Source organism: Prionailurus viverrinus, chromosome E2 (assembly GCF_022837055.1).
Source record: "Prionailurus viverrinus isolate Anna chromosome E2, UM_Priviv_1.0, whole genome shotgun sequence".
Lineage (NCBI taxonomy): Eukaryota > Metazoa > Chordata > Mammalia > Carnivora > Felidae > Prionailurus > Prionailurus viverrinus.
This window is the reverse complement of record NC_062575.1, coordinates 10,386,815-10,411,498: the sequence shown is the minus strand read 5'-3', so window position 1 is coordinate 10,411,498 and position 24,684 is coordinate 10,386,815. Positions and strand designations below refer to the sequence as shown.

Here is a 24,684-nt window from a genome sequence, read left to right as displayed (position 1 = left end):
CCTGTGTTGTTGTTTATATAGCAGATTTTCTCTTTAATTTCTTACATCTACTTAAGGGCTGTTTTGATGTTACAGGTGAAGAAGCGAAGAAGTGGTTAAACTAAGATGCACAGATAAAATTAGATTTTAGACTCTGAGATCCATCCTGGGTGATCAGTTTGCCCAGTATGGTCCCGGTTTCAGCTCTGAAAGTCCTACATCCCAGGAAGCCCCCTGGGTCCCCGCAGCCCACTCCCAGTCCAAGCCCTTCCCCTGCAGAGTGGCTTAGGATGGGACATTGCAGGAGATCCCTTTTCCAGCTGCTGGATCTTGAAGACAGTGAAAGATTGGTTGTTCCCGTCAGCACATGGGATATCCTTGGTTTTAGAGTGTTTATGTCCGCATAACGGTGATATTTTATTTTGCAGATCCCTTCATGTGCTTGTGTGCAATGCGGGGGCTTTTGCTCTCCCCTGGAGCCTCACCAAAGACGGCCTGGAGACCACCTTCCAGGTGAATCACCTGGGACACTTCTACCTTGTCCAACTCCTTCAAGATGTCTTGTGCCGCTCAGCTCCTGCCCGAGTAGTTGTGGTCTCCTCAGAATCCCATAGGTGGGTTAGAATCTGATATGTTTGGGTTTTTTTTTTAAAGGTTTGTTTGTTTGTTTGTTTGATTATGAATGAGAGAGAGCACAACAGCGGGGGAGGAGCATAGAGAGAGGGGTACAGAGGACCTGAAGCAGGCTCCTCACTGACAGCAGCAAGCCCGACACGGGGCTCGAACTCAGGAACCGAGAGATGGTGACCTGAGCCAAAGTCCGATGCTCAACTGACTGAGCTGCCCAGGTGCCCCTGAATCTGCTGTTTTGTTCCCATGGCCCCTTCCTTGTGCCAGCCAGTGTCCCCCCAAGGCTCCCTTCCTGAAAGTAATTTTCAGTAACGCCACTCGGGTGTATTCAACCTGGCTTCCTTAATTTTTTGAGGTCTTGCTGTTTTGGAGATTGTGGAGGGGGGTGACATGGGGGTTTTGTCGCCAGCAATGTAGATGGTTTTCACAACTCTACTTCAAGCCCCTCATTGATTTTGCTTCGAGATGGGATAATCATTGATTAAATCTGAATGCCTGACCTTTATTGATTTGTCATTCAACAACTTCAACACCTCACCAGGAAGAATGTGCAGTTATTCCAGCAGGAGAAACAATGCAATTAAAGACCACGAGATGAAATCCAATTGTTTTATAATGAGAAATTAGGGAATTCAATGCAGACATTAGCTGTGGAATTTTAGGAAGGGAAGTACTGTAGTTAGAACATATTAGAAATCTGGCCATGCCTCTTTTGGTTAAAATTTCAATTAAAACATCAGATGGCACTTCTCTTCCGTTACCATCAGGAGAATATCCAATTGACTAAAAAGGCGTTTGAAAATTTCATCCTATTTTCAGCGTATTTGTTTCTAGAGTTGGATGAACAACTATTTGTCTAAAGAGAGGTGATCGAAGAAGACAAAGGACTCGCCGGGCGAGGCTAGATTTAATGTGTGGGGTGGGGGAGATTTTCCTGGTGTGGTCAGAAGCATTCACTCTTAGCAAAGAAGCTGGAAAAAAAAAAAAATAGTGTGCAGGGGCCTATTTTTTCCCCCTTCTTCTCCGTCTTAAGTCCTGAAATGTTTTAGTGACCCAGAATGAAGCTTATTTTTTTAATCACGCTTCCATAAAATGTAACCCCTGGGAAGAGAGAGACCAGCCAAGGGTTAGCCTGAACCCTTTATCACTCCCAAACACAGGGGCTTATAGTAGAAGTGACATACTGCAGATAGATTTACTTTTACCATTTTACATTTATGAGGGCTGAAATGAAAGGAAAATGCCCGTAATAATCCTCCCCCGTGTTAAAAGACACGAAACATCTAGTAATTAGGTGGTAACAAAATCTGGACATCCTTATCTTTGCAAATCACACCAGGTTCATGGAAAAAAAAAAAAAAAAGTGGAGTGGCCCTGCTCAGGAGTGGGGGCCGGCGCGGGAGCGCGAGCTCTGGAAATAAATCTGCCAGTCCCAATCATTTGCCAGATGTGGAGGGCACCACGGGATATGTTTAAATGAGCTGGTATTTAATGGGAGATTATGTTGAATTGTAGCTTCTTGCTTCGCTTTGTAAATCTGTATCTCAAATGGTATTTCATGTGCTGCCTTTGTTCTCTCCTTGACTTCAGCGTAATTCGAGCCTACCTTGGAGATCTGAATCTTAATTTCATGTAACAGAGGAATTGGAAGGAAGGGCCTTGGTCTCCTGAATTAGACCCAGTTTAGTTTAGAGACGAGGACTTCCTGAAATGTGTTATCAGGCCCTGTCCTGTCTGGTGATTGGCCCTAGTTTTCTGCTTTCTGGTCATTCTTCGCACATGTTAAGGGGTATTTTTGTGTGTTTTGTGTGTTTTGCGCGCGTGCGCGCGCGCGCGCGTGTGTGTGTGTGTGTGTGTGTGTGTGTGTGTGTGTTTTACAAAATGCTAATTCCCCCCAGCTGGTTTGTTTATTACACTTGCATGGCCTCCTGTGGTGCCCTAGAGGTGGTGTGAATACTGGGTGCATAGTCCTGGGAAAGCACTCACTCACTGCTCAAGGACCAGAGCCTTAAACCATGTTGTAAAATGGAAGTGTTGATATCTAATTACCTCCATAAACCTTGGCGGAATCTCTTCGTTGGAGTCAAGACCCCCTGTTAGGGGAAAAATAAAGTCCTATGTTTGCAGAAAATATTATACCAGACTGCCCCCAGGCAAAATATTTATTAGCCTCCCCGTGTCTTCACTGTATTTTAGTTACTTATCTGGAGTCTGAGCGAGTGAATGCAGTTTCTGCATACCTAAAATACATCATATGAAAAGGAGAACTCGACTTCCTTGCTGTGAAAAATTTTCAGATAACAATTAAAATGGAATGAAAAGAGCGGAGGGCTGGCTGAACAACTGTGAATGGCTGCAGCTGCGTTGAGGGCCAAGTTGCTGCGTGCGCACTCACACACACACACACACACACACACACACGTACACAGCTTCGGAGGCAAATTCTGTCCTATTCTTTGAACATACTAGCTTTTGTCTACATAGAATCCAGCCTAATTATTTTTGGTAATGTAAAAATCCTCCATTAAAAAAAAATAAGGGAGCAGTATATATAGAAATACAAGACAGGGGTCCCCTCAAACAACAAATGTTGATGTCCAGAGAGCAAAATGGTCACATTTTGCTGTATTGGAAGGGGGATAATTCTATTAAGACATTATTGTGTGGCTTTGTCAATTCTTCAAGTTGAAAATAGAGTCGGCAGCATTTGAAGGGTTGTTTTACTGCCTCTTGAGCGGAGAGGTGAACACAGTCATTTTTCAGGAAGCCCGCCCTGGCTCAGAGGGGTCCCAAGGCTTTCCCCCCTTCCTGCTTTCCAGAGGACTGTCAATACAAGCTAATCAGACCTGAAAAATGGGTTTGCTGCCCAGGGGATCAGCAGGGCAGGAAATCGGGGATCTGCTCATGGATGGGGGCTGCTTGCAAAGGGTGGGCCTCCTGTTTCCTAGCTGTGCTTCTCCAACCCGAGAAGCTCCTTCAACTTGGTTCCACCTAATTTCCCATCATGGTGGGTTTTTTTGGTGTGTTTGTTTGTTCGTTTTTGTTTGTTTGTGGGTTGTTTTTTTTTTTTGCCTTGTTTTTAGATTAAGGACTAGGAATGAATGCCTTTCCCACCTCTTAGGAGTTTAACTGACCTAGTGCTCCCCACATGAAAGACTCCGTGTTGTCCTTAAAAACCAAAGCAGGGAATTCATTCTAAACTGTAGAAGTGCCACATGCAAATATTGATGAGGAATATAGAGAACCCAAAGGTAATGCTAAATTTTACCTTTGGAGCAAGGCTCAAAGGAAGCTTGGCACTTAGTTTGGAATTCTGAACCCAGGATTGAACTTTAATTCTCTAATCCTGTATTTAGTCCCTGCTATGTGTTGGGCACTGCAGTAGGCGTAAATACGCTGTCTGCCTTCCAAGAATTCACAGTTCACTGGGGGAGCCAGGTGAGCAAATGGCCTGCACTCTGGCATGGTAAGGACAGAGGCACACGGGACACAGCACACAGTACCCAGCATACAGATAAAATGCAAAGATGGCCTGACTTGCTTTGTTACTGATGTTGGCAGGGAGGTGCGTGGGGCCATTGAATACTGGGAATATCACCGCCTGGGTCCTGGCGAGTGGGCACCTCATTTCCGTGGAAACAAGTGTTTCAATCTGCTTTGCATGGCTTCTTTCAATCTGTCCCCCATTGCCACCCAAGAAATCATTGTGACAACAAGCAGTGAAAGAGCTAGTTAGGTAGAGCCTCCTGGAAGAAATGGCACTCATGCTGGGTTAGGCTAAACACAGATGCCAAGACTGGTTTCCTGCAAAGGTGATGGAAAAAGAGTGGAGAGTAAGAGAAGGATGGTATTTTCGTCCCATACCATGTAGATGTGGTCTGGATCCTTGATACTATTTCTGCACAGAGTAGGTAGAATCTCTAAGACATGGCCCATACATTGGATCACTGAGCTGTCAGCAGTCTTTTTCTGTAATACCTTATTACTACGTTGGATTAAAGTTCAGAAATAATAGAACTTCCCTGCATAAATGCATTTTAATTCAATATGCTAGCTTAACTGTAATGGAAAGAAAAAAGTAAATGTGAAACAAAATAGCATGTTTCTTAACTTGAGAAGGACTCCAAGGAGGATAAGTAATCAGATGTGCGTGTCCGTGCGTCGGTCACCTCCATTGGGATACTCACAAATGCGGACCATTAACAGGTGTGGCACTGCAGACTGAAATACTCCTGGCATGGAATCAAGCATCACCTCTCCCCAAAACCCATGAAATCTGAAAGTGCATTCATTCTTCATATACGTGGCTGTAGGACTACTGTCTTGGAAACGCAGTGGATGTCAAAACTGTGCATATATGAAAAACACAGCCAGGCTGTAGGCTCAGATAATTATACACGGGCTTTTCATCTGCATGAATGTCCAGTGGGACGATCTTCATGGAGCAAGACTCCGTCTGCATTGCAGGACGTCTACCATGCCCGGCCCCTGCCGGCAGTCATTATAACAATCAGAAAAAGGCCCCCATAAATTTTCAAATTTCCCGCTAAGTTCCAGTGCTTTTGATGATTAAGCTCGCAAGTCTGGGCACTTCCTGTGGTTTGGGGACTTGGAAACAGGCAGCCAACGATTAGTTTCAAGGTCTTGTTGTGGCATCCGTGATAACATTTCTGGCCATCAGCCTTGTTGATGACTTTAGAGCGGCGATGTCATTTAACACTCGAAATTGGATGCCACTGACTGAGTCCTGGAGAAGGGCTATTTCATTTCCATGAAAATATGAATTTCGCCTGTCCCTGGGTTGCTTTTACCTTCCTTGTAGCTCACCCTGAACTGCTCATATCCAGGAACAACCAGATTATTCCATGATTTTCATTTTACCTTTTGCTTTTGTTTCTATAGCCAGCACCCAGAGTACTCTCCTTATATTTCCTTATTACTTGGTGCAAATGCTCAGAGTTCATTTAATGAAGGAAACTATGAGGAGTCTTTAACAAGGATGAGATCAACCTCCAGAAAATTCCTTTTGTTATGATCCTTTTTTTCTTTTAGGGCAGTCACTACTTTGCTGTTACTCAAAAGAAAGAAAGAAAGAAAGAAAGAAAGAAAGAAAGAAAGAAAGAAAGAAAGAGAGAGAAAAGAAAAGAAACAAACAGCTGGTGTTTAATGACTCCGTCAGACCCAATTATAAAACATCAACTACTTACTTTGATTTGTGTATTTCTATGCCATGGGTATACTTAAAAACAGTAGAGTCTGCCAGAACTCATTCTGGCTTTGTTTACATTTATCTTTTAAACGTATAAGGCTATTGATGGCACCTCACCAAGGTTATAACCCCTTTATAATCATTAATTTTTAATCTGGAAAAGAGTCTTGGGGGCAGCAAGACTCATCTATATTTACTTGGAGGATCAAATGAAAATATACAGGACTCAAGCGTTGGCTAAAATAACCCAGGAAAGCCCCGTCAAAGGTTAGGAATGTGATATCTTTCTGCTTCCAAAAGCTGTAGCCCTTTATTTAAGATGCTTTTCCATTTAATTTAATTATCCTTGAACTTCCTGTTGAAGGTTTTGAAAAATACACGTTGGAAGCAGGGGGAGTTGAGTGTGTTAAGATTGCCCCATTTCTGAGTTTGGGCCCTTATGTAGTCTGTCTTTGGATGCTGTTGTTGTATCGTGTCCAGTCGCTATTGTCCATTTCTAAGGGAGACTTTGTTTCTACATTTGCCCAGTTGGGTTTTCAGTTGCCTCTGTGGTGGTGTCCTCAGACTTCTAATAAAAATAAAACGCTATTGTTATCAGGAGTCAGAGATTGGCTGCTTCATGTCATGCTTCCTATCTTTTTTTGTTTTGTGTCGTTTAGATTCACAGATATTAACGATTCCTCGGGCAAACTGGACTTCAGCCGCCTTTCTCCATCTAAAAATGACTACTGGGCCATGCTGGCTTACAACCGGTCTAAGCTGTGCAACATTCTCTTCTCCAACGAGCTCCACCGCCGCCTGTCCCCGCGTGGGGTGACGTCGAACGCCGTGCACCCTGGAAACATGTTGTATTCGTCCATTCATCGTAACTGGTGGGTGTACACGCTGCTGTTTACGTTGGCCAGGCCTTTCACCAAGTCCATGGTAAGTGAATGGCTTCTGTCGCCGCCACAGACACCTTCAGTGCGCTTTTAATGGACACACGCGTGTTCTTCAGCTTCTCTCCTCCGGTAGTGCCGAGTCTGGTCTTGACAGCCACGTCCTCGGGCCCGTTAAAGCCATCAGTCAGGGCTCTCGAACACATTTCGGTTGACTTAGATTATAGCTGTTTCTCTAAAGGCGTCTTGGAGGGCTGGATAGAAAACGTGGTTTTTCCAGTATTGCGTTAAGGATGGCTTGAAGTCTTGGTGGAGATGCTTTGCTTTCTTTTGATGCTGTTTTTTTTTTTTTTTTTAATTGCTGTTATTCAGAAGGCATAGTACTTGAAAACCGTGTTTTGTGTCAGTAGGTGAAAAACATGGGTTGGTGACTGTTGAATTATCAGCCGAAGTGATTCCTTTGTTTCAGTTGGGAATCTATATTTGATGTTCTAAATTCTTCTTTTAATGGATGTGAACCTCACCTGGAAAACTTTTTGTCGGTCCCAAGTGCCTTTTATTCTTTACTTCCCCAAAGGTGAGTCCTTTTGGATGAATCACACTTCTGTGGTTAGATTCGGAAGCGTTCACAAAGGTAAATAGGAAGTTTTTACATTTTCGATGGTCATATAACCTCCGTATCTAGAAACTTCTTCCATGAAAACGTTTTAACAGGAAGTCTTTTAAATGAGCAATGCGCATTTTACACAGTATATTTGGTATGGTGTTTTTTTTCTAAACCACGGGCCTTTAAAAACGCTTGAAATTAGTGCATGCAAATACTATTCCAGTTAACCGACTTAACCTCTAATCCTCAGAAAGGTCCAAACACGTTTTGGCTTCTGAGAGTATCACAAGGTGAATTCATTATCCTGGGAAAATGATCATGTGGCCTCTGAATAGTCTGCCTTCTTCTCCAGCAGCCATTCCCACTAAACCGTGGGTCAGATACCCAACCACTCCGAGCCTGATTCCTCACACTTAAAATGGCAATACGGGTTGTTGTGGGGATTGACCCTAATGGGTATGACATTTATAACATTGGATATGGAATTTCTATGGTGACTTTCATCTGACTGTGCACTGTGGTAGCCACCTGCCATATGTGGCTCTGGAGCCCTTGAAAAGTGGCTAAATACAACCGAGAGGCTAAATTTTTCATTGGATTTTACCTTGATTGATTTAGATTTACATAGCTGCAAGATTGGAAAGCACGGTTAAATAATGTGCCTAGATAGTAGGTATGTAGTATTCCTGCTATGATGGTTGTTGTTATTGTTTATATTACCTCTGGAGAGGATTATTTTCTGAAGTGTCATTGTTTGTGTTGCATATAAAGATAACAGAACTAAAAGAGTCTGTAGACCGGAGTCTGCTGGACGAAGTTGGGTGGACCTCTGTCTCTGTCCCTAGAGGCCCAAGGAGAAGGCAAATGGCAAAGTGGGAAGGGTGTCCAGATGAAGAGAGTCTGGCCTCCGACACGTACACCTGGTCTCCCGGGAGCCATAGTAGAATGAACTTTCCATGTTCTGGGCCCCCAGTAACTGAAAAACAGCATCTTTTCTATGCCATGATGCACTTTTTTGGAGAAGCATATAGATGATAAAGACTATGAAGTATGTATGTAGGTTTAGATTTTTAGGACATTCTTTTTTCTAATCGTGTTTTGATATATTTAGGTGTCCGGTGGTATTCTTGGCCATCAGAGTTCTCTGGCTAGGTTTATAAAGACGTGGAATGGGAATGAATTTGTCAGAGTCACAGACAGTTGCTTCTTCACAACATAGACATTTAGGACTGTGTGTATGTGGACTGTGTGTGTGTGTGTGTGTGGACTGGGTGTATGCGGGAGAGATATCAGCATGATGGGGCTATGTCACTGGCAGGACAGACCAGGCTCACTGGAAAGGTCACCTTGTGTTTTATCCTCCCGTACGGGCCTTGACGCTACTTCCGTCATGAGAAGACATTTGTTTTGTGGATGCGGAGTGTCCTTCTCCCTTTTTTAACACACATTTATTTTTGGACATAAGCCACATAGTCGCATCCCCGTTGTCACCCCCTGTGAAAGCTGGATTCGTCAATGCCCACGAAGAAGCTTAGCATAAATGCAACGTCCTCATCGCCAGGGGGCCGTTTGTGCTGCACTGATGCGTCTGCGTGTTACTCCAACAGGGTCTCCTTTTGACATGAGTGTTGCTGGGGTACCCATCGTATTGCCCAAGGTCACGGAATGGAGAAGCACAGCCCACCCTTGTGCTCGGAAGCCCTGCCTTTGCTTCTCCACTGTAGCTGGCTCCCTTAAGTATTAAACAGCAGTATTCTAATATCAACGTCCCTTTTTTATTTGCTGTGACTTGCTGTGACTATGGCGATTTTAGTTACAGTAATTAGGTCACCCTTCATGGAGTCAGGCTATTTTAAGTGCCTCTTTAAGGAATATTGTTGCAGATCAGTAATTTTACAATTGGATGTTCTTGTGCAACTTTATTAAATGTAATCTGTCTTTTAAATGTTGCCCTTTTACAGTTATACATTTCTAATTGTTGCTGTAAATGCATTATCACTTTGAAATTAATTAATTTTTCCATTTTGGCTGCCTGCAGTATAATAATCACTAATGAGAAACTCATAGGGATTAATCTCAGCACAGCGACCCCTACTGGTAAGGCTGTGTCTTTGGCACCGCGTCCCCTTGAGGTCTGGAGGGTAGGCCAAGTGTTTGAGGAGTCTGTGGGGGAAGCGTTTGTTTCCTTTCCCTCCAACTTGTGTAAAAATAAAAATAATTCATACCAATGGGAATAGGATTTTTTTTAAGTAATCTTTACACCCATCGTGGGGCTTGAACTCACAACCCCCGAATCAAGAGTCACATGCTCTTCCTGTTGAACAAGCCAGGCGTCCGGCGAATAGGATTGTTTTAAAATATTGTTTAAAAAATATGCAGGACTCTAGTTCCTCTTGAAACATCTTAAAGTTTGGTGGGAGCTTTTTGATAATGAAGTCACATCCACCATGGCTGTGTTATACATTATTTTCTTGTCTCCCTAGCTTTCTTTTATGCAATTAACATACTCTAAAATTGTATCTTGCATATGTGTGCATGAATATATACTGTAAGGATATATAAAGTGCTCATACCTTGGTATTTCTCCAAGAAACTTAATTCACAAAACCAGGCTTATTGTATTATTGGGTGATAGAAGAGATTTCCAATTTTGGCTATTGGCAATCGTTGCCATTTGGTGACTTTAGACTCCTGCTGTGCCCCCAGGTAGGATGTGACTTTGCACCTTAGTCCAGACCCTGTGATGCTTTAATTCCTCACAACGGTTCCACACAATGCTAGAATGATTATCCTCCCTGGTAGTCAAGGAACACAGAGAACTCACCCACCTTGCCTGGAGACCCTTCACCGGCTCCTCCCAAGTACATTTGCCTTGTCTGATGCACCACAGCGGCCCCGCTGTGTAGATCTCCTCGTGCCGTTATTGTTTCCTTTTTAAAATGCTTGAGAGTACCTTCATGAACTTAACCCTCGGCCTTTTTTTTTTTTTTTTTTTTTTTTTTTTTTGCTTTTTCTTTTTTTTGCCCCACGTAAACTTTCAGTTCTGGTAAACAACGCATTAGCTCGAGTTCCTAGGTCCAAGCCAGCCCTTTGCGGATCGGTATGTAAATTTGAAGCTGAGCTCTGTCACGTGCCTCTGAGGGTGTTTTGTGTGACCAAATATTTATGTTGGCAGGTAACGGTAGAAAGAATATCATGTGTTAGGGTAGCAGGAGCTTAGCAGATGTTTTAGGGAGCTGCGTTTTCAAATCATTTTACATTAAAAAATGGCTCGAGTTTGTCGAACTTCTGGAATGATTGAGTTACGTTTCCTGTGGCCGTGTAGAGGCAGTCATTGGGCTGAGTTTTAACAGATGTGCGGCCACCCCGCTAATGGATGGATCTGCACCACCGGTCCTGTTGCAGAGTTATAAATTATAACTAGAAAAAGCACAAGATGCCATTCTTCTAACCTTCGCGAAAGCCAAGCTGGGTAATTCTGCCCTTGAACGACCCGCCGCAGGGTGATTTATAGTTGTATAATTTAAAACATAATGAAGGAGATAATAGATGTTGATTTGTTCTTTAAATTAGTGTTTTAGAAAAATACTTCTCCTCCCCCCCTCCTTTTAAATACCTGCAGCTGACTACACTCCAGATATTATCAAGGACAAAGCCCCGTTGGAATCTTCACCCATGCAATGGAGGAGAAGGCAAGGGCCTTTTCCTGGGCTGGGAGGAGGAGATAGAGTTTTCAAAGTAGAAATTTCAGAATATTCCTCACTAATGTAAATGCTGGGGGACTCCCGAGTGAGGGTTGAGTTCTCTGGCTGCTTTGCCTTTGCCAGTCCAGATATGTTAGAAAACTAGACTCCTACGACCCCGCCGTGGCTGGGCCGCACTTGACCTTTCCTGCAGAACCCCACAGGAGGACCTGTTGGCAGTGCTCTTCCTGCTGAGGTCACATAGCCGCTATCTCACATGTTCTGCTCGCTTTCCAGGATTATCATTGGCATTGGTTTTATTAGTCACCTCTGATTCTGTCCAGAGCTTGAAAGTTAACAGTGTTTGCTCAAAGTACAGCCCAAGGGATATGGTAGAGTGAAAAAGAGCAAAGCGTTTAGAACCATTAGGACTGTATTCAAAACTCAACGTTTCCACCTCTTGTGATTATATAACTTTGAAATGATGCATCCTTTTGTGAGGTTCATATTCTACATCAGTGTTCATGTTTTGGGCTGTGAGTTAATACTGCCCATTTAAAAATCTTTGGAATAATATTGGTTCGTTTTTCTCATGTATCCAGAAATCCAGGGGCTGTTAGGGGTGTGTTTGGCTACTTCTAGGCAGCTTCTTTGTGCTTGTGTTAGCTTTTCCCTCATGCTTATAAGATGGCTGCAGTAGCAGCAACCATTGCGTCCTACATGATGAGGTCTGAAGGCAGAATGGGAGGGATGGGACTCCTCCTTGCATACCTCCCTTCTTTATCAAGGAAGAGAACATTCCATCTCAGAGCATTCCATCTCAGAACTGTCTTCTGTAGCACTTTGCTTCAGCTCCCACTGGCCAGGATTCAGAGTCGCTTGTCCATAGCTGTGGTGCAAGGGAGGCTGGGAAAGTGCATTTCTGGCATTTTGTGTCTCTAGGGTTGGAGGTGAGATTGGTGGCAGAGAAAATGGATGGCACGGTGGCTTTTGAGCAGGCTCTGGTGAATAAGTGTGCCTATAGTTTTTCTCATCTGTCAGGTGGGAATCCTGTCTTTCTTAGGGGGTCACTGTGAAAGCACGTGAGAATTGAATGAAAGTAGCATGGCCTGGTCTGGTCCCCTTCTATGCGGCGAGCTTTACCTCAGTCTCATTAGAGCTCATTCTCCTTCCTTCTCGAGGATGCTGAAGCATACTTCCTTTAGTCTAAAACCCTCCCTTTCCTCCAGGTCTAGTTACTTTCTACTCGTCCTTCAAAGCTCAATCCAAACATCACAGCCCAAGGAAGCATTAGATCAGAATGTGGTCAAGACTCCCTTTCTGCGCCCTCCTAAGGGCTGGTTCTCAGAATACCGTCTGACACGCAGTAGTCCTCCGTAAACATGTGCCCAATGAACGAATGAAGGACGCCCAGAAATTCTCCTACAGATCACTGGAAACAAACACAATTTAGAAAAATAATCTGTGCTGTTCTGTGTTTAATGCCTTTCTCTCCCTCTCTTGAAAGTGCTGTTTTTGCATTCACACCACTGTATCCCTGGTCCATAAAGTAAATGCTCAGTAAATATTTGTAAATGAATAAATGAAAGACGATTAGGTGCTTAATGAATGACAGTCATTAAGGCATTCCTTATCATTACTCTATCTGAGGAGGGCAGAGCACCACAGTTCACAATGTGCAGATAGAGAAGCGGATGAGGCTAGGGGGCCCGGCCTGCATCCCACAGCTAGTACGCAGGAGAGCTGGGACCAGAACCCAGGCCCCCCAGCCTCCCGGCCAAGTGCCGGATAAGGGGTCTTCCAAAGGGGTGTGTGTGGAGGGAAACCCTAAGGAGAGAACCGGAAGGCGTGGGGAAGAGGCTGTAAAGCTGGGTGAGACCCTGGCTCTCCCTCCCACCTTACCTCTTGGGTACATTTTCTAAGCTGATTGAGATTCATGAACTGGAACGTCCGGCCTACCTGAGGGGTTCTTGTTGAGAATTGAAGGAGCTTAGGAATACGCTGCATCTAGAATGTGCTCGATGGTCAACAAACACTAAGTGGTATCACAGTTACAACTGACACGCATTGAGAATTGATGAACAGGACGACACAGCACACAGAACACGCTAGATGCTCAATAAATATTTATTGTTGTTGTCATCATCATGTCTTCGGGCGAGTGATGGGTCCCTTCCCTTCCCCTCGAGTCGATGTGTGTCCTCCCAGTGACGGCTCTGGGTCTGTTCCTGAAGGTCTCATACCCCCGCGAGCACTGAGCACAGAAACACCACGCACCAGCCGGAGGAACACGCAGAATGGCCGCCGGGACCCGACGGGTTTCCGTGGTGCGTATCGCAAGCCCTCCCGGCTGCCTGTTTGAAGCCACCAACTGCACACTTAGCTTTGAGGGAAGATCAGCCCTTGCTTGTTGAAGACAAAGACAAGGGAAATACGCGTGGCTCTGTGAGGCCACAGCCTCTCTGCCTGGCATCTTCTCCGCCTGGCTTTTCAGCGTTTCAAGTCTGGTTCGGCCTTTGTTCCCGAATGAGGACTCCAGAGGTGGGGGGGAGTGACGATCTGGCCTTAATATGTGTGACAAATTATTTAATGAACATTTAGCCAAGATTTGAAAGTCCGCTAGTTTTATCTTCCTCGCCTCCCTTTCTTCTGCACCCCTGCCGGCGTTTTGGTAACGCGTGGCCTCATCCCCGCTCCCTCGCTAGCTCTTTCATTGCTTTTAAGTCCGTGGTGCCGCCTTTGATCCTCCCCTCTCGGTTTCCTTTTCTCCAATTTCATGCTTTTTTCCAGCGGGTTTTGGCTGGAGTGCAGCGTAGACGTCGGAGGCCAGCACGATGAGACAGACGCCAGGAGCTTGCGTGGCCCCGTGACAGCACTTCTGCCACGTGTCCTCTGTGGACGTTGTTTTCTGTGTCACTCCCCGGACGCGCGGATCGTTCCTTGGGAGGTGGGCGGTTCATGTGCGTTTTTGGCAGCAAGAAAAAGAACTCAGATCCCGTGTTCTGAGTTGTAGAGAAACTGAAACCCACACCCGCCCCCGCCCCTTCTTGAGACACTAAGGAAATCAGTTCCGGTGGTCGTGTCACATGCAAAGGTACTCGGGGCCAGGCTCCAGGCTCTGGGTCTTACATCTTTATGTGCCTTGTCTCACTTAATGCCCCATCTTAGAGTTTGCTGTCATCAGACAATCGTGTGTCTCTGAGCACGTCATTTGCCCTCTCTGCGCCTCAGTTGTGTCATCTGTAAAATGAGTCAGTTGACCAGATTAGTCAAATTAGTCCCGTGGCTTACATGGTTTACGGATTTTAGAGAATGGGTATAATCTGAAAGGAAGTAAGAAAGGGATACTAAGGTAGGTTCGTACCTTTTTATCCCGAAAACATGAAAAACAAACCCACCACCATTGACTATCAGCACCGTTTTTTAAGGAATGGGTATTTTAACGCCAAAAAGTATAAACAGGACCCGACTGTGGACCCAAAAGCAGACCTCGCAGTGGACGACGTTTGACTTCAGGAAAACTCCTGATGGTGTCACTGCTGTGTTGTTCTTGAAAGTCCTGGGCCTGCCCTTGGGAATGACCGGCCCAGAAGACCCCACAGGTCCAGATTCGCGGGAAAGCTAACTGCGTCTCACTTCATTGTCATGAGCCCGAGGTGAGACTGTCAGAAACGCGGACCTACCTAGACTCCCCAGAGCTGAGTAAAGCACAGTGCAGGGACGCGAGGTTTGAATCTGGGTATAAGCTGACTTAGTGTAGGTGATTTTTTTCCCCCCACAAGCACCTGTTTGAGCCTGTGCACTTTTATAAATATGACACCCCATCTTCTTCTGTCCCGGTTTCTGTGGGTTTGGAACCCGGGGCATGGCTTCATGGGGCTGCCTGCTTCCGGGTCCGCTCCCAGACCACACTTCCTGGGTGAGCCAGATTGAAACCGTCTCAAGGCTCAGCTGGAGAGGGGTCTACTTCCAGGGTCCCGTGCTGGTTCGCAGGATTCAGCTCCCTGTGGCCCAGTAGACTGGGGACTCTCTGGTTCCTCCCTGGCCATGCGCTGGACGCCTCTTTCTCCCTTCCTTGCTGCCCAGGCCTCCCCACCGTGGCAGCTTGTTTCATCAGAGCGCGGAAGCCGAGGAGGAAACAGTCTGTCAGCGTGATGAAGTCCCAGTCCTTCGCAACCTTACCACAGAAGTGACACCTCACTACTTTGGCCCGTTCTGTTTGTTAGAAGCAAGTCCCTGGGTGGGACCCGCATTCACAGAGAGAGGATTTCACCGCGGCGCGGAGACCGGGAGGCAGGGAGCACTGTGAGGCTGTCACACTTTACAAGTCCAGTTTCGTTGGTTTTTTCCAGTGCCTTTTGGTGACAGATTTGCTTCCAGGCTTCGATATTTCCTGGCCTTGCGCCATGGCAGTCCTTACTGACACGCTTCTGTCTGCCTTGCTGTTCTGCTCGGGTCCTTTCTACGTTCTTGTCTTCTTCCCTCTTTCTGGGCTGCAAGAGGTACCAGATGCCCCCACTTTGTTTTTTATATATTTATGCATTTCTGCCTCACGGTGGGAGATAAGATTTAGTCTTTTAATAAGAGAGCTTATGGAAAAAATAAAGAAACGTGTGGATTATGTTTCCGAAAGTCAAGTATTTTTTTTCTTGCTTCTTTAGTAGAGGGGGCCGTGTTAATCGATGGCCCAAATTTTCTTCCTAAAGAAACGTGTGTTGCCGAATTTTGATTCAAGTTTCAAAAATTGGCCAGAGAACTTGGACTTTTTTTTTTTTTAAAGCCATAAAGCTAGATAAAATTCAGCGATCATTTCAAAGTCCACGTAGAATATTATTCTTGTTACAGTCTATGTATAGTCTCTAGGATTTGTTGTTTCGGTTTTGGGGTTTATTATTATTATTTTTTTCAGCAGCAATGTAAGGGGAAGAAACACTTTCATTTTGCTGTTTTCAGAAAATATTGTAGAGATTGATTTTGAATGTGTTCATGTTATAAAACCTCTCCTTTAGAAAGTATAATAAGTAAAATATCTTAGTAATATTCTAATATTCCCCTGTGAAATATCATGCTTTTTTTCTCTTTTTTTTTTTTTACTGAGATGGGGCTTTTGTTTCGCCACATACTGCCTTCTACACCGCTTGAGACATTTCATCTCCAAGTTTCATAGGATGGGGTCTCTTTAATCATTTACATTTTGAAAAAAAAAAAAGAAAGTGAAATATTCTTTAAGAAGCCAAAGTAATCCACGGGAATGTATGGTGTTTGTTCAGCTGGATATGTTATTTATTTGAAGTACTGAGAGAAATCTCTTCTGACTGCTCAAAAAAGGGAAGAATAAACAGTAAGAGTGTCCAAGTAATCTGAGCTAGAAGGTCCCTCCTTTCACAGAAAAGTTATAAAAAGTATATTCGCCAGATCCAAAAAAAATACTGTATATCAACTACTGAGACCTGCACAATGTTTTCTTAGTATTCTCACTCTTCAGAAGAAAGAAAAAAAAAAAACAAAACTGTAAAACCTGGGAACTTAAATTTTTTTTTTTGATATTTTGATATTCCTCGGCAGGTGAATACAATAAGTCTGTTTTTCCTTCTTAGAGCGTAGCATCTCCTGTTGGCTTTTGGGTGTGTTATGTGTCACTTGTGTCTTTGTTGACTCTCTATAACCATAAATGACCACGTAATGAAATTTGTGGGCCTAACATCTCAGCATTAACTCTGAGTACATGTCCTATAAAGAAGGCATTAAGAAGATGTTTAAAAGAAAAAAAAAAAATTACAACGTATTTCAAAAGAATTAGATTCTGGAATGTATCCAGTCATGAAAATAATATAGATTTCTTCTGTCTTCGTGCACTCTGTTAAAACCATTAGGAATGAGCCGGCATGTTCCTTGTGGATGAAATGTAGGGGAACATACCAAATTCCTATATCCCAGACCCAGAAGGGCCTGTTCTCTGTAGCGGTTTGCTTTCCTCTTAAGCTTGCGTGCCACATCTTCCAGTGTCATTTTGTCTCACTGCCAGACTCAAGGCTCTGTCGGAGTCATATTTGAACCCGGAGTGGAGGTCTTTCTCATCCAGAGCAAAAAAAAGCTTACCTTTGCCATGCGCACCACTGACACGCTGCCTTGTTAAGTCTCTAACGTTAAGGTTTGAAATGTATTCTTTGTATTTGAGAGATTCGCTGTGAGTTTTCCCTGGATAAGTGTATGCTCTGTGAATCTAGAGGAAAAAAACCTAATAACCACAAAACCACTGCTCTGATTTATCAGGACTCACCTGTTCTAAGCACCTCCCATGTGTCCACTCATTTATTTCCTGCCATTCGCTACCAGCCGTATAAGGTCTGTAGGACCTGAGAAGAGCGTGTTCATCTATCTTGTGGAAGAGAAACGCATCGCAATGTAAGCACAAAGGCCACGCCTTTGACGTTGAAGACGCAGGGCTCTGAGCTTCAGCCCTTCCTTGTAGTGGGCAAATCACATGACCTCTCTGGACCTCAGGTTTTCTTTTTCTCTTTGGAATGGAGAAAATCGTTCCCACATCTTTGGGTTGTTTGTGGATTAAGTCATCACTCAACCCTGGGGCATAGAGTAGACCCTCAAGAAATACTGGTTTTCTTGTGTCCTGCTTGTTAATGTGAACTTTCTTGGGGTTTACTGATTTCTGAGGACACACAAGAAGCTACTGTCAGGGATGTTGTCTCTTATTTGACCCCAAAACACGTGAAGCTGTACCACACTGCATGTTAGGAATGCCCTTGTACTCTGAATCCCAAGGAGAGCCCCTGAGCACCTACCGTTCTCTCTTCTGCTTGGTAATGAAATTGTAGCGTATTGCTGGAGCTGCTCATCCAATTCTGTGCCTTTTCAAGCCATATTAATGCTAATGGTGAGCGTATCAACTTCCTCTGGTTTTTAGTGGCTCTACATTTTGTTCCTCTTGTTCTGTGCCTTTTCTTTCTTTGGGTCACCTTAAATTCGTTTTTGGAAGCAGATCAACTATGAATTACTAAACTGATGTAGGTTGAAATACAGGCATATCACATTAAATCTGTTAATAATACAAGGCCAAAAGCACTTCGTCTTGGTCTGCACTTTGGGGCATATTTCTGAATTGTCCACATTCAACAGAAGAGATGATGCAATACCCTTTGCAGAACTTAAAAAAACAGAACCTAAAAAAAATTTTTTTTTAATGTTTATTTATTTTTGAGAGAGAGAGAGAGAGAGAGAGACAGAACGTGAGCAGGGGAGTGGCAGAGGGAGAGGGAGACACAGAATCGGAAGCAGGCTCCAGGCTCCAAGCTGTCAGCACACGGCCTGACGTGGGGCTCGAGCTCATCAACCGTGAGACCATGACCCGAGCCGAAGTCGGACACTTAAACCCACTGTGCCACCCAGGAGCCCCAACAAAATGTATCTTTTAATAAAACCACCCTGCATTTGGAATTTGGGGGGAGCTTTCGCTTTTATTTCCACTTTTTTTTTTCCTCATACGATTTATATGATGCTAGATCTTGTTTTCTGTCAAGGAGTATACCAGCTGCCCAGATGGCAAGACTTCTAGTCACATAGAAGTACACACATGTATATGCATGCAATCACAGTTCTTCAAAGACCTGATATACATTTACTTCTTCTTTCGTCTTTTTCTTTCTATTTCTTGATTATTCTCTTTCTCCTATGCCCATTATTATTTTTCAGTCAGCTGTTCTTAAATATCTTTGTGAAAAATGTATTTATCTCATATTCAGTTCATTCAGGATGGTTTCTAAAAACAACAAAAGCTAGCTATCAATCACAGTGTATGTGGACATTTGTAGACACTAAGTACTCAACAAATGGGTTCATTATATCATGCAGATAGCCACGTACACTTAGAAAATCTGCTTGGGGGCAGGGGGAGATAAAACCAACTATTTCAGCCTGTTCTTTGAATCCCGAGACTTTTTCTTTAACTCCGTATTTATGAATAAAACATTTTAATCAGAATTATATTAACAATGACCACTTTTGTTTCCCATGAGAGTCTAATACAGGATAAATTCCATTAAGTCAATTAAATATCTGGATCAACTTTTTAAACTTGATACAGATACTTAAGGTGTTGCTTTAAAAATTTTTTTATTTTACTAAACTCCTTTTCACCAGGACCTTTCCCCACACCCCTAGATACATTGTACAGCGAAGAGGTCATCATCTGCTTTTTGCACACGCCGAGTTTTACAGCTTTTGTCTCATGAGATTTTTGGGTCGGGTATTCCCACCAAACCACACTTTTAGATCAGGCACATCTCAGTCTCACCACGTGCAGTTTTTTTTTCAGTGAGTCTTTGTGATGGTTAGTTCATCCAGAAGTATATGTTATTGATTTGATAAACGACTGGTATTCATTTCGCAGCTAATACCTAAGAAATTCCTCTGCAAGTCTGTTCCGACATTCTAGGGTTTCTCAGTTATCCGGGATTGGTCTCTGAGGCTGTTGCTTTCTGTTTCTTTTACGAACTTCCAAACATTTGGATGATTTTGAAACGCTTGCCCTTACTGTGTGGTGGCCAGGCAGGTTGTAAAGGATGGGTCAACATGTCCTGTTGGTGCTCCAGAACATTGTCTTTCAAACCTGTTTTGTTTTGTTTTGTTTTGTTTTAATGTTTATTTTTGAGAGAGAGAGACAGAGACAGAGAGACATAGAGACAGAGAGAGGGCGAGTGGCAGAGAGGCAGCGGGAGAGGGAGACAGAGAATCTGAAGCGGGCTTCAGGTTCTGAGCTGTCAGCACAGAGCCCGATGCGGGTCTCAAACTCACAGACTGTGAGATCGTGAGCTGAGCCGAAATCGGATGCTTAACCAACTGAACCACCCCAGAGCCCCTCAAACCTTTTTCGATTACCACGGAAGATTTTTAGGTCACAACCCAGTGCGTGTATCCCCACGTTTATACGTGTGTGTGTATCTTTGTGTATTACATGCGTGTGTGTGCGCGTGCGTGTGTGTGTCTGAAACAAACATTTTATGGAACAGCTCTCTAACTGTGGGTGGTGTCGTCGGCTGTTTTCTTCTTGATTGTATTTCATTTTTAAAAGTGCTGATTGTGACCCAGTTTTACCACCCACTACATAGCAATCTGTCCTTTGAAAATTGCCGCTCTAAAACTATTTGATCTTCTCCCATCTGACAAATGTTCATTGAGTGCCCTCCTGTGCTGCCGCAGGGGGGAGAAAATGCAAAAGTGAGCAAGTCAGAATCCTTGGCCTGTGGGTGCTTCCGTTAAACAGGGCAGCGAAGTATGAAGAATGTTGGCGTGAGGAGACTCGGGGACCACTGGACACACAGTGCTCTTCTCCTTTGGGGGCAGATGTAAGAGTAGGCAATAATGCAGAATGAAGACGACCTCTTTCTTTACCGAGACTTGAAGGATGTGTAGGAGGCGAAGCAGGTAGATCAAGAAAAGGGGAACGTTTCAGGTAGACTTTGCTGCACTGGTAGGGCCAGCGCCTCCTCTGGAGACAAATTTAAGGATGTGCTAAAAAAAACCTCCGTGATCAAGATAAACAGTATTTTAATGCAATATTAAGAAAAGTCAAAATCAGTGCGAGAAGCTCATGGTGAATAAAATTTCTAATGTTAAAGCAAAACAGGGTCAGTGTTATAGTAAAGGATTTGTGCTGAGTCATGCAGGAGGTGAAGGCCAAAAAGCAAAACAAAACCAATCAAAGGCCCCCCGAGGACCTGGTTGAAGATGTGGGATCTTATGATCTTGTGTGAATATGGACGATGATGGCGATAAGACTGTGATGATGAGGGGGATGATACGAAAATACCCTAACACTTATGGAGTGGTTGCTGTCTTCCAGGGCTAGTATATATACCTTATCTATTTCTCACTGTGGGTCTTTGAGAATGGTGTCCCCTGTTGTTGTTGCTGAGGAAGCCGGGAAGGGTGAATACCCTGCTCAGGGCCACATAACAAAAAGCAGTAGAGTGGAGATTCGAGCTCTTTCCCGTGGACTCAATTGCTCAAGCTCCAAATCCCTACCCCCCGATGGCCTCTGCTGGCTCCAGGTTGTGTCTGGGCTTTAGAGAGGCCATTTTTATGGCAGTGAGAAAGTGAGTCGGGAAGAAGAGACTTTTGAGCCTAGAGACCAATAGATAGGTTGAAAGAACTGGCCTTTTGAAGGTTTTCTGAGACTGTACAAAGGCAGTATCAGGGGCCAGGAGATAAAATTTTGCAGAAGCAAGAGAAACAACTTTCGATGTGTTAACCGAACATGGGAGATACGTGGCCAGGAAATACATGGGGGAATATATACCTATGTGGGTGAATTTGTTGACACGCTCACAGGTACATGCATGCATCAGTAAACAAGTAAAGGAAGATATCTGACATTTAAGTTTTGTTTAGTGCTTAACAAAATATTATCCTGTCTCTTCTTTTTTAAAACAGTGGCGTGACATTTTTGCCTCCGGGATATTGGGTACAGGTGATAGGATAGTATCGTGAACATAATTTAAGTATTTTTCCTTCAGGTAGGTGTGTTGTTTATCTCAATAAATAACAATGAGCACCGTGAGTCTGTGGTGTCTCGGAAACATCTTGATCTATGTTTTTGGTGATGACACTTCACGAATGATGTGAGACAGGTTCTAAGAAAGGAATATTAAGAGTAGCCACACATGTCACTTCCATAACATGTATAAAAATTATCATGCCTCTTCATTATTTAAGTAGCTGTGGCCTTTCAGTGAACACCAGCATTAACAAACCATGTTAACGTGATTTAAAATATGTAATGAAATTTGCAATGCCATCTGATGACGGAGCTCTCAAATTAGCCCACTCAGCATTGACCGACCATCCTTACAAAGGGCCGCCTGCACTGTGAACAGAGACGGTGCACATCCTCTTGTGGGCTGGCAGCATTTCGACAAGCATTTTCTTAAGCAATGCCACCAGCAGGATGGTTTATTCAGTGTCAAAATGCCATGCCACACATGCCCATCCTCCGGTTGTATTCTGCCGCGCACGTAGGGGAGTTGGCGTATGTTCAGACTGACTGGTAACGGTCTCTGCTAGTGTGTGTGTGTGTGTGTGTGTGTGTGTGTGTGTGTGTGTGTGTATGTGTGTGTGTGTGTGTACGCTTTCTTTTTCTTCATTTTGTTACCACTGTCCTCATTAAGGGCCTTTCCTTGGCCTTTTTTGGTTGTCTGATGACAGCTCTTCCACTGCAGAATTATCTGGGGTACACCAGGCTCTCCTGCAAATATGCCATCTTGCTGCTTGGAATAAAATGGCAGAAAGTTTTCTCTTTGAGTCCAGATTTGGTTCTTTCAAAGTAGTGACTAATTACAGGTCTTAGTGTCCAGAGCTGTACCGTGCAGATGTCACCTCATGTCCTGCACACTTGTCCTGAGCAGGCGAAGGTGAATTCGATCGAGGTTAGTGGATGGAAATAGAAAAACTCTTTCTTCTTTTCTTTTCTCTTTCTTTCTTTCTTTCTTTCTTGCTTGCTTGCTTGCTTGCTTGCTTCTGCTTCTGCTTCTTTTTAATTCACAATTGCTTTTCCCCCCAATGCTAAGCTTTGTTTTGGGAATTCTTAATAGCCCTTCCTAGAAGACTCTGGTTTGACAGCATTCATGAAGCTCACCAAAGGTACGTATAAGAGGAACATGAACTTAGCACCTTCCACTTTCTTGACTCTCCATGCTGGAGGTCGCAGGAAAGGGCCCCTTTTCTAGAAGAGGAAACTAAGGAGGCACCCCCACCCCCACCCCTGTGAGAGGAAGGGAGCACAGCTCGCTCTGGTTGAAATTGGTCTGCAGACTATTTCAGTATTTATTTTCTACCCTTCCCCCTTCCCTGTCAGCTGATTGTTTTGTTTCATTTATATAGCATTGTTTGAGCTAAACGTTTATTTAGTTTATCTCACATATACAACATGTGTCTACTTAAATTATGTGCAGCATTTGAAAAATAAACAGAATATAAGTCACATAGTTTTTTGGCATTAAGACAAGAAAGAATCTGACCTTGAAAAGTGTACGTGTGTTTACATTTATATATGTGCACGTGCAGGAATACATGTCTAAACTCATCTGAGTACTGGAGGCTGCTGATAGGTGGCGCTATAATTCACTTGTATGTGGCTTGGGGGACAAGCGATGGAACAATTAGTACATCCTTCTTGGGCCTGGGAGGGAAGAAAACAAACCCTTTATTTCCCACAGTTTTCATTCCCTGTGTCACCTCGGTATTTAATTGACTTCACTTACACGACTACTTGAAGTTTTCCCAGGCTAGTTGCTACTATTAATTATAACCTAGAGGGATAATATTAGTAAACGAATGGAGGCCGGCAGACGACTTTGGAAGAACTGATCCGCGAGCACCTGGCTTGGTAGGATGAAGTAAGTCTTTCTTTGGTAGTCTCAGGTGGCCACAGTCCTGCCACAACCTTGGCGATATGTAGGCCACGCCCGTTAGTTTAGAGATCAAGAAACTAGACCCTGAAATGTCAAGAGACTGTTTCAAGTTCAGGCCGAGGGAGCGTTTTCACTGTGCTATGAGACGCTCACCTATTTCCCATTTTAACGGATGTGGCATTTCCAGTATTTTCAATGATTGCATATTTCTTGCATAACTGGATATTTCAAAGTGGACTAGGAGTTACGTGTTGTGTTATAAATACAGTTCGTTGGTCATCTGAGTGAAAAGGGTATGATGACCCCAGATTTCATCTTTCGTCAAGAGAAGCAACTTCTTTTTTTTCTTCCTCTTCTTTGTTTTCTCTTCTCTCTCACCGTGAGGTCACGTGGTATATCTACCCTTCCGCTTACGTGTGCTTTTCTTCCTATTTTCTTTAAAATCTGTGCTTGTGAGTATCTCTGGTGCATGGTTTAACTGTAAAATACCCAGTACCTCTTTGCTTTTTATGGGACAAAATTTACTTTTGCATTTCTGTATGCCATTATTATTTGCTGCTGCTGTTTGCCTGTGGATGTTCTTGGAAATCATCTTCTAGTTTAAATGCAGTTAAGTATTTACAAATAATGTCAGTGACTTGTTTGCATTCTCAATCAACCTAAAGGTCTCCTTTTTTTTTAAGTTTATTATTATTTTCTTTTAATAGTCTCTATATCCAACATGGGGCTCAAACTCATAACCCTGAGATCAAGAGTCCCATGGTCTTCCATTTGAGCCAGCCAGAATCCCCCCCGAAAAGGCCTTCTTGATGTAACAAATGAAAAATTGCAAGATTAAATTTAAGAGTCCCAAGATATGGTACATGACAGAGTAGTGAATGCCTCTTTCCCAGACCGAATGGTCCATGGTAGGGCTTATCTAAACCCATCTCAGAACATCTCAGAATCATCTTTGATTAGCTTACCCTTATTTTGCCTTTCTTGTTAATTTTTTGACCCATAATTTAGCTGCATGGAAACTTGGGTGTGGCTTGATGCGTATAGATCCTCACTGTTCAGTTCTAGAAACGTTTTCATTTTGAAAGTCTTTACCTCTCAGTTTCAGTAACGTCTGACTATTTAGGACAAAAATCCACCACTCCTGTACCTCTAATTATGGTTGGTACTGAAGCTGCATGGGGGTCTGTGCTGGGGGTGCAGGTGGTGAGGCCTGGAGTTTCATAGGTAGACTTTGCATCATACAAGACATTGGCCCGCACGCTATACATATATTTGT

At 43.7% G+C, this 24,684-nt stretch overlaps 1 protein-coding gene across 2 annotated transcripts in view; it reads left to right on the top strand.

Annotated features, from left to right (window-relative positions):
* Positions 1-24,684, top strand: part of WWOX (WW domain containing oxidoreductase) — a 980,664-nt gene that overhangs the window by 294,522 nt on the left and 661,458 nt on the right. The window contains exons 7-9 of one of the 2 annotated variants that reach the window (XM_047835364.1): positions 408-593; positions 6,478-6,742; positions 7,274-7,317. In XM_047835364.1, coding sequence (XP_047691320.1) covers positions 408-593; positions 6,478-6,742; positions 7,274-7,291 — 469 coding nt within the window. In that variant the 3' untranslated portion in view covers positions 7,292-7,317. Of the gene's footprint in view, positions 1-407; positions 594-6,477; positions 6,743-7,273; positions 7,318-24,684 lie in introns of those variants that run through there. The other variant, XM_047835363.1, reaches the window with a different exon arrangement.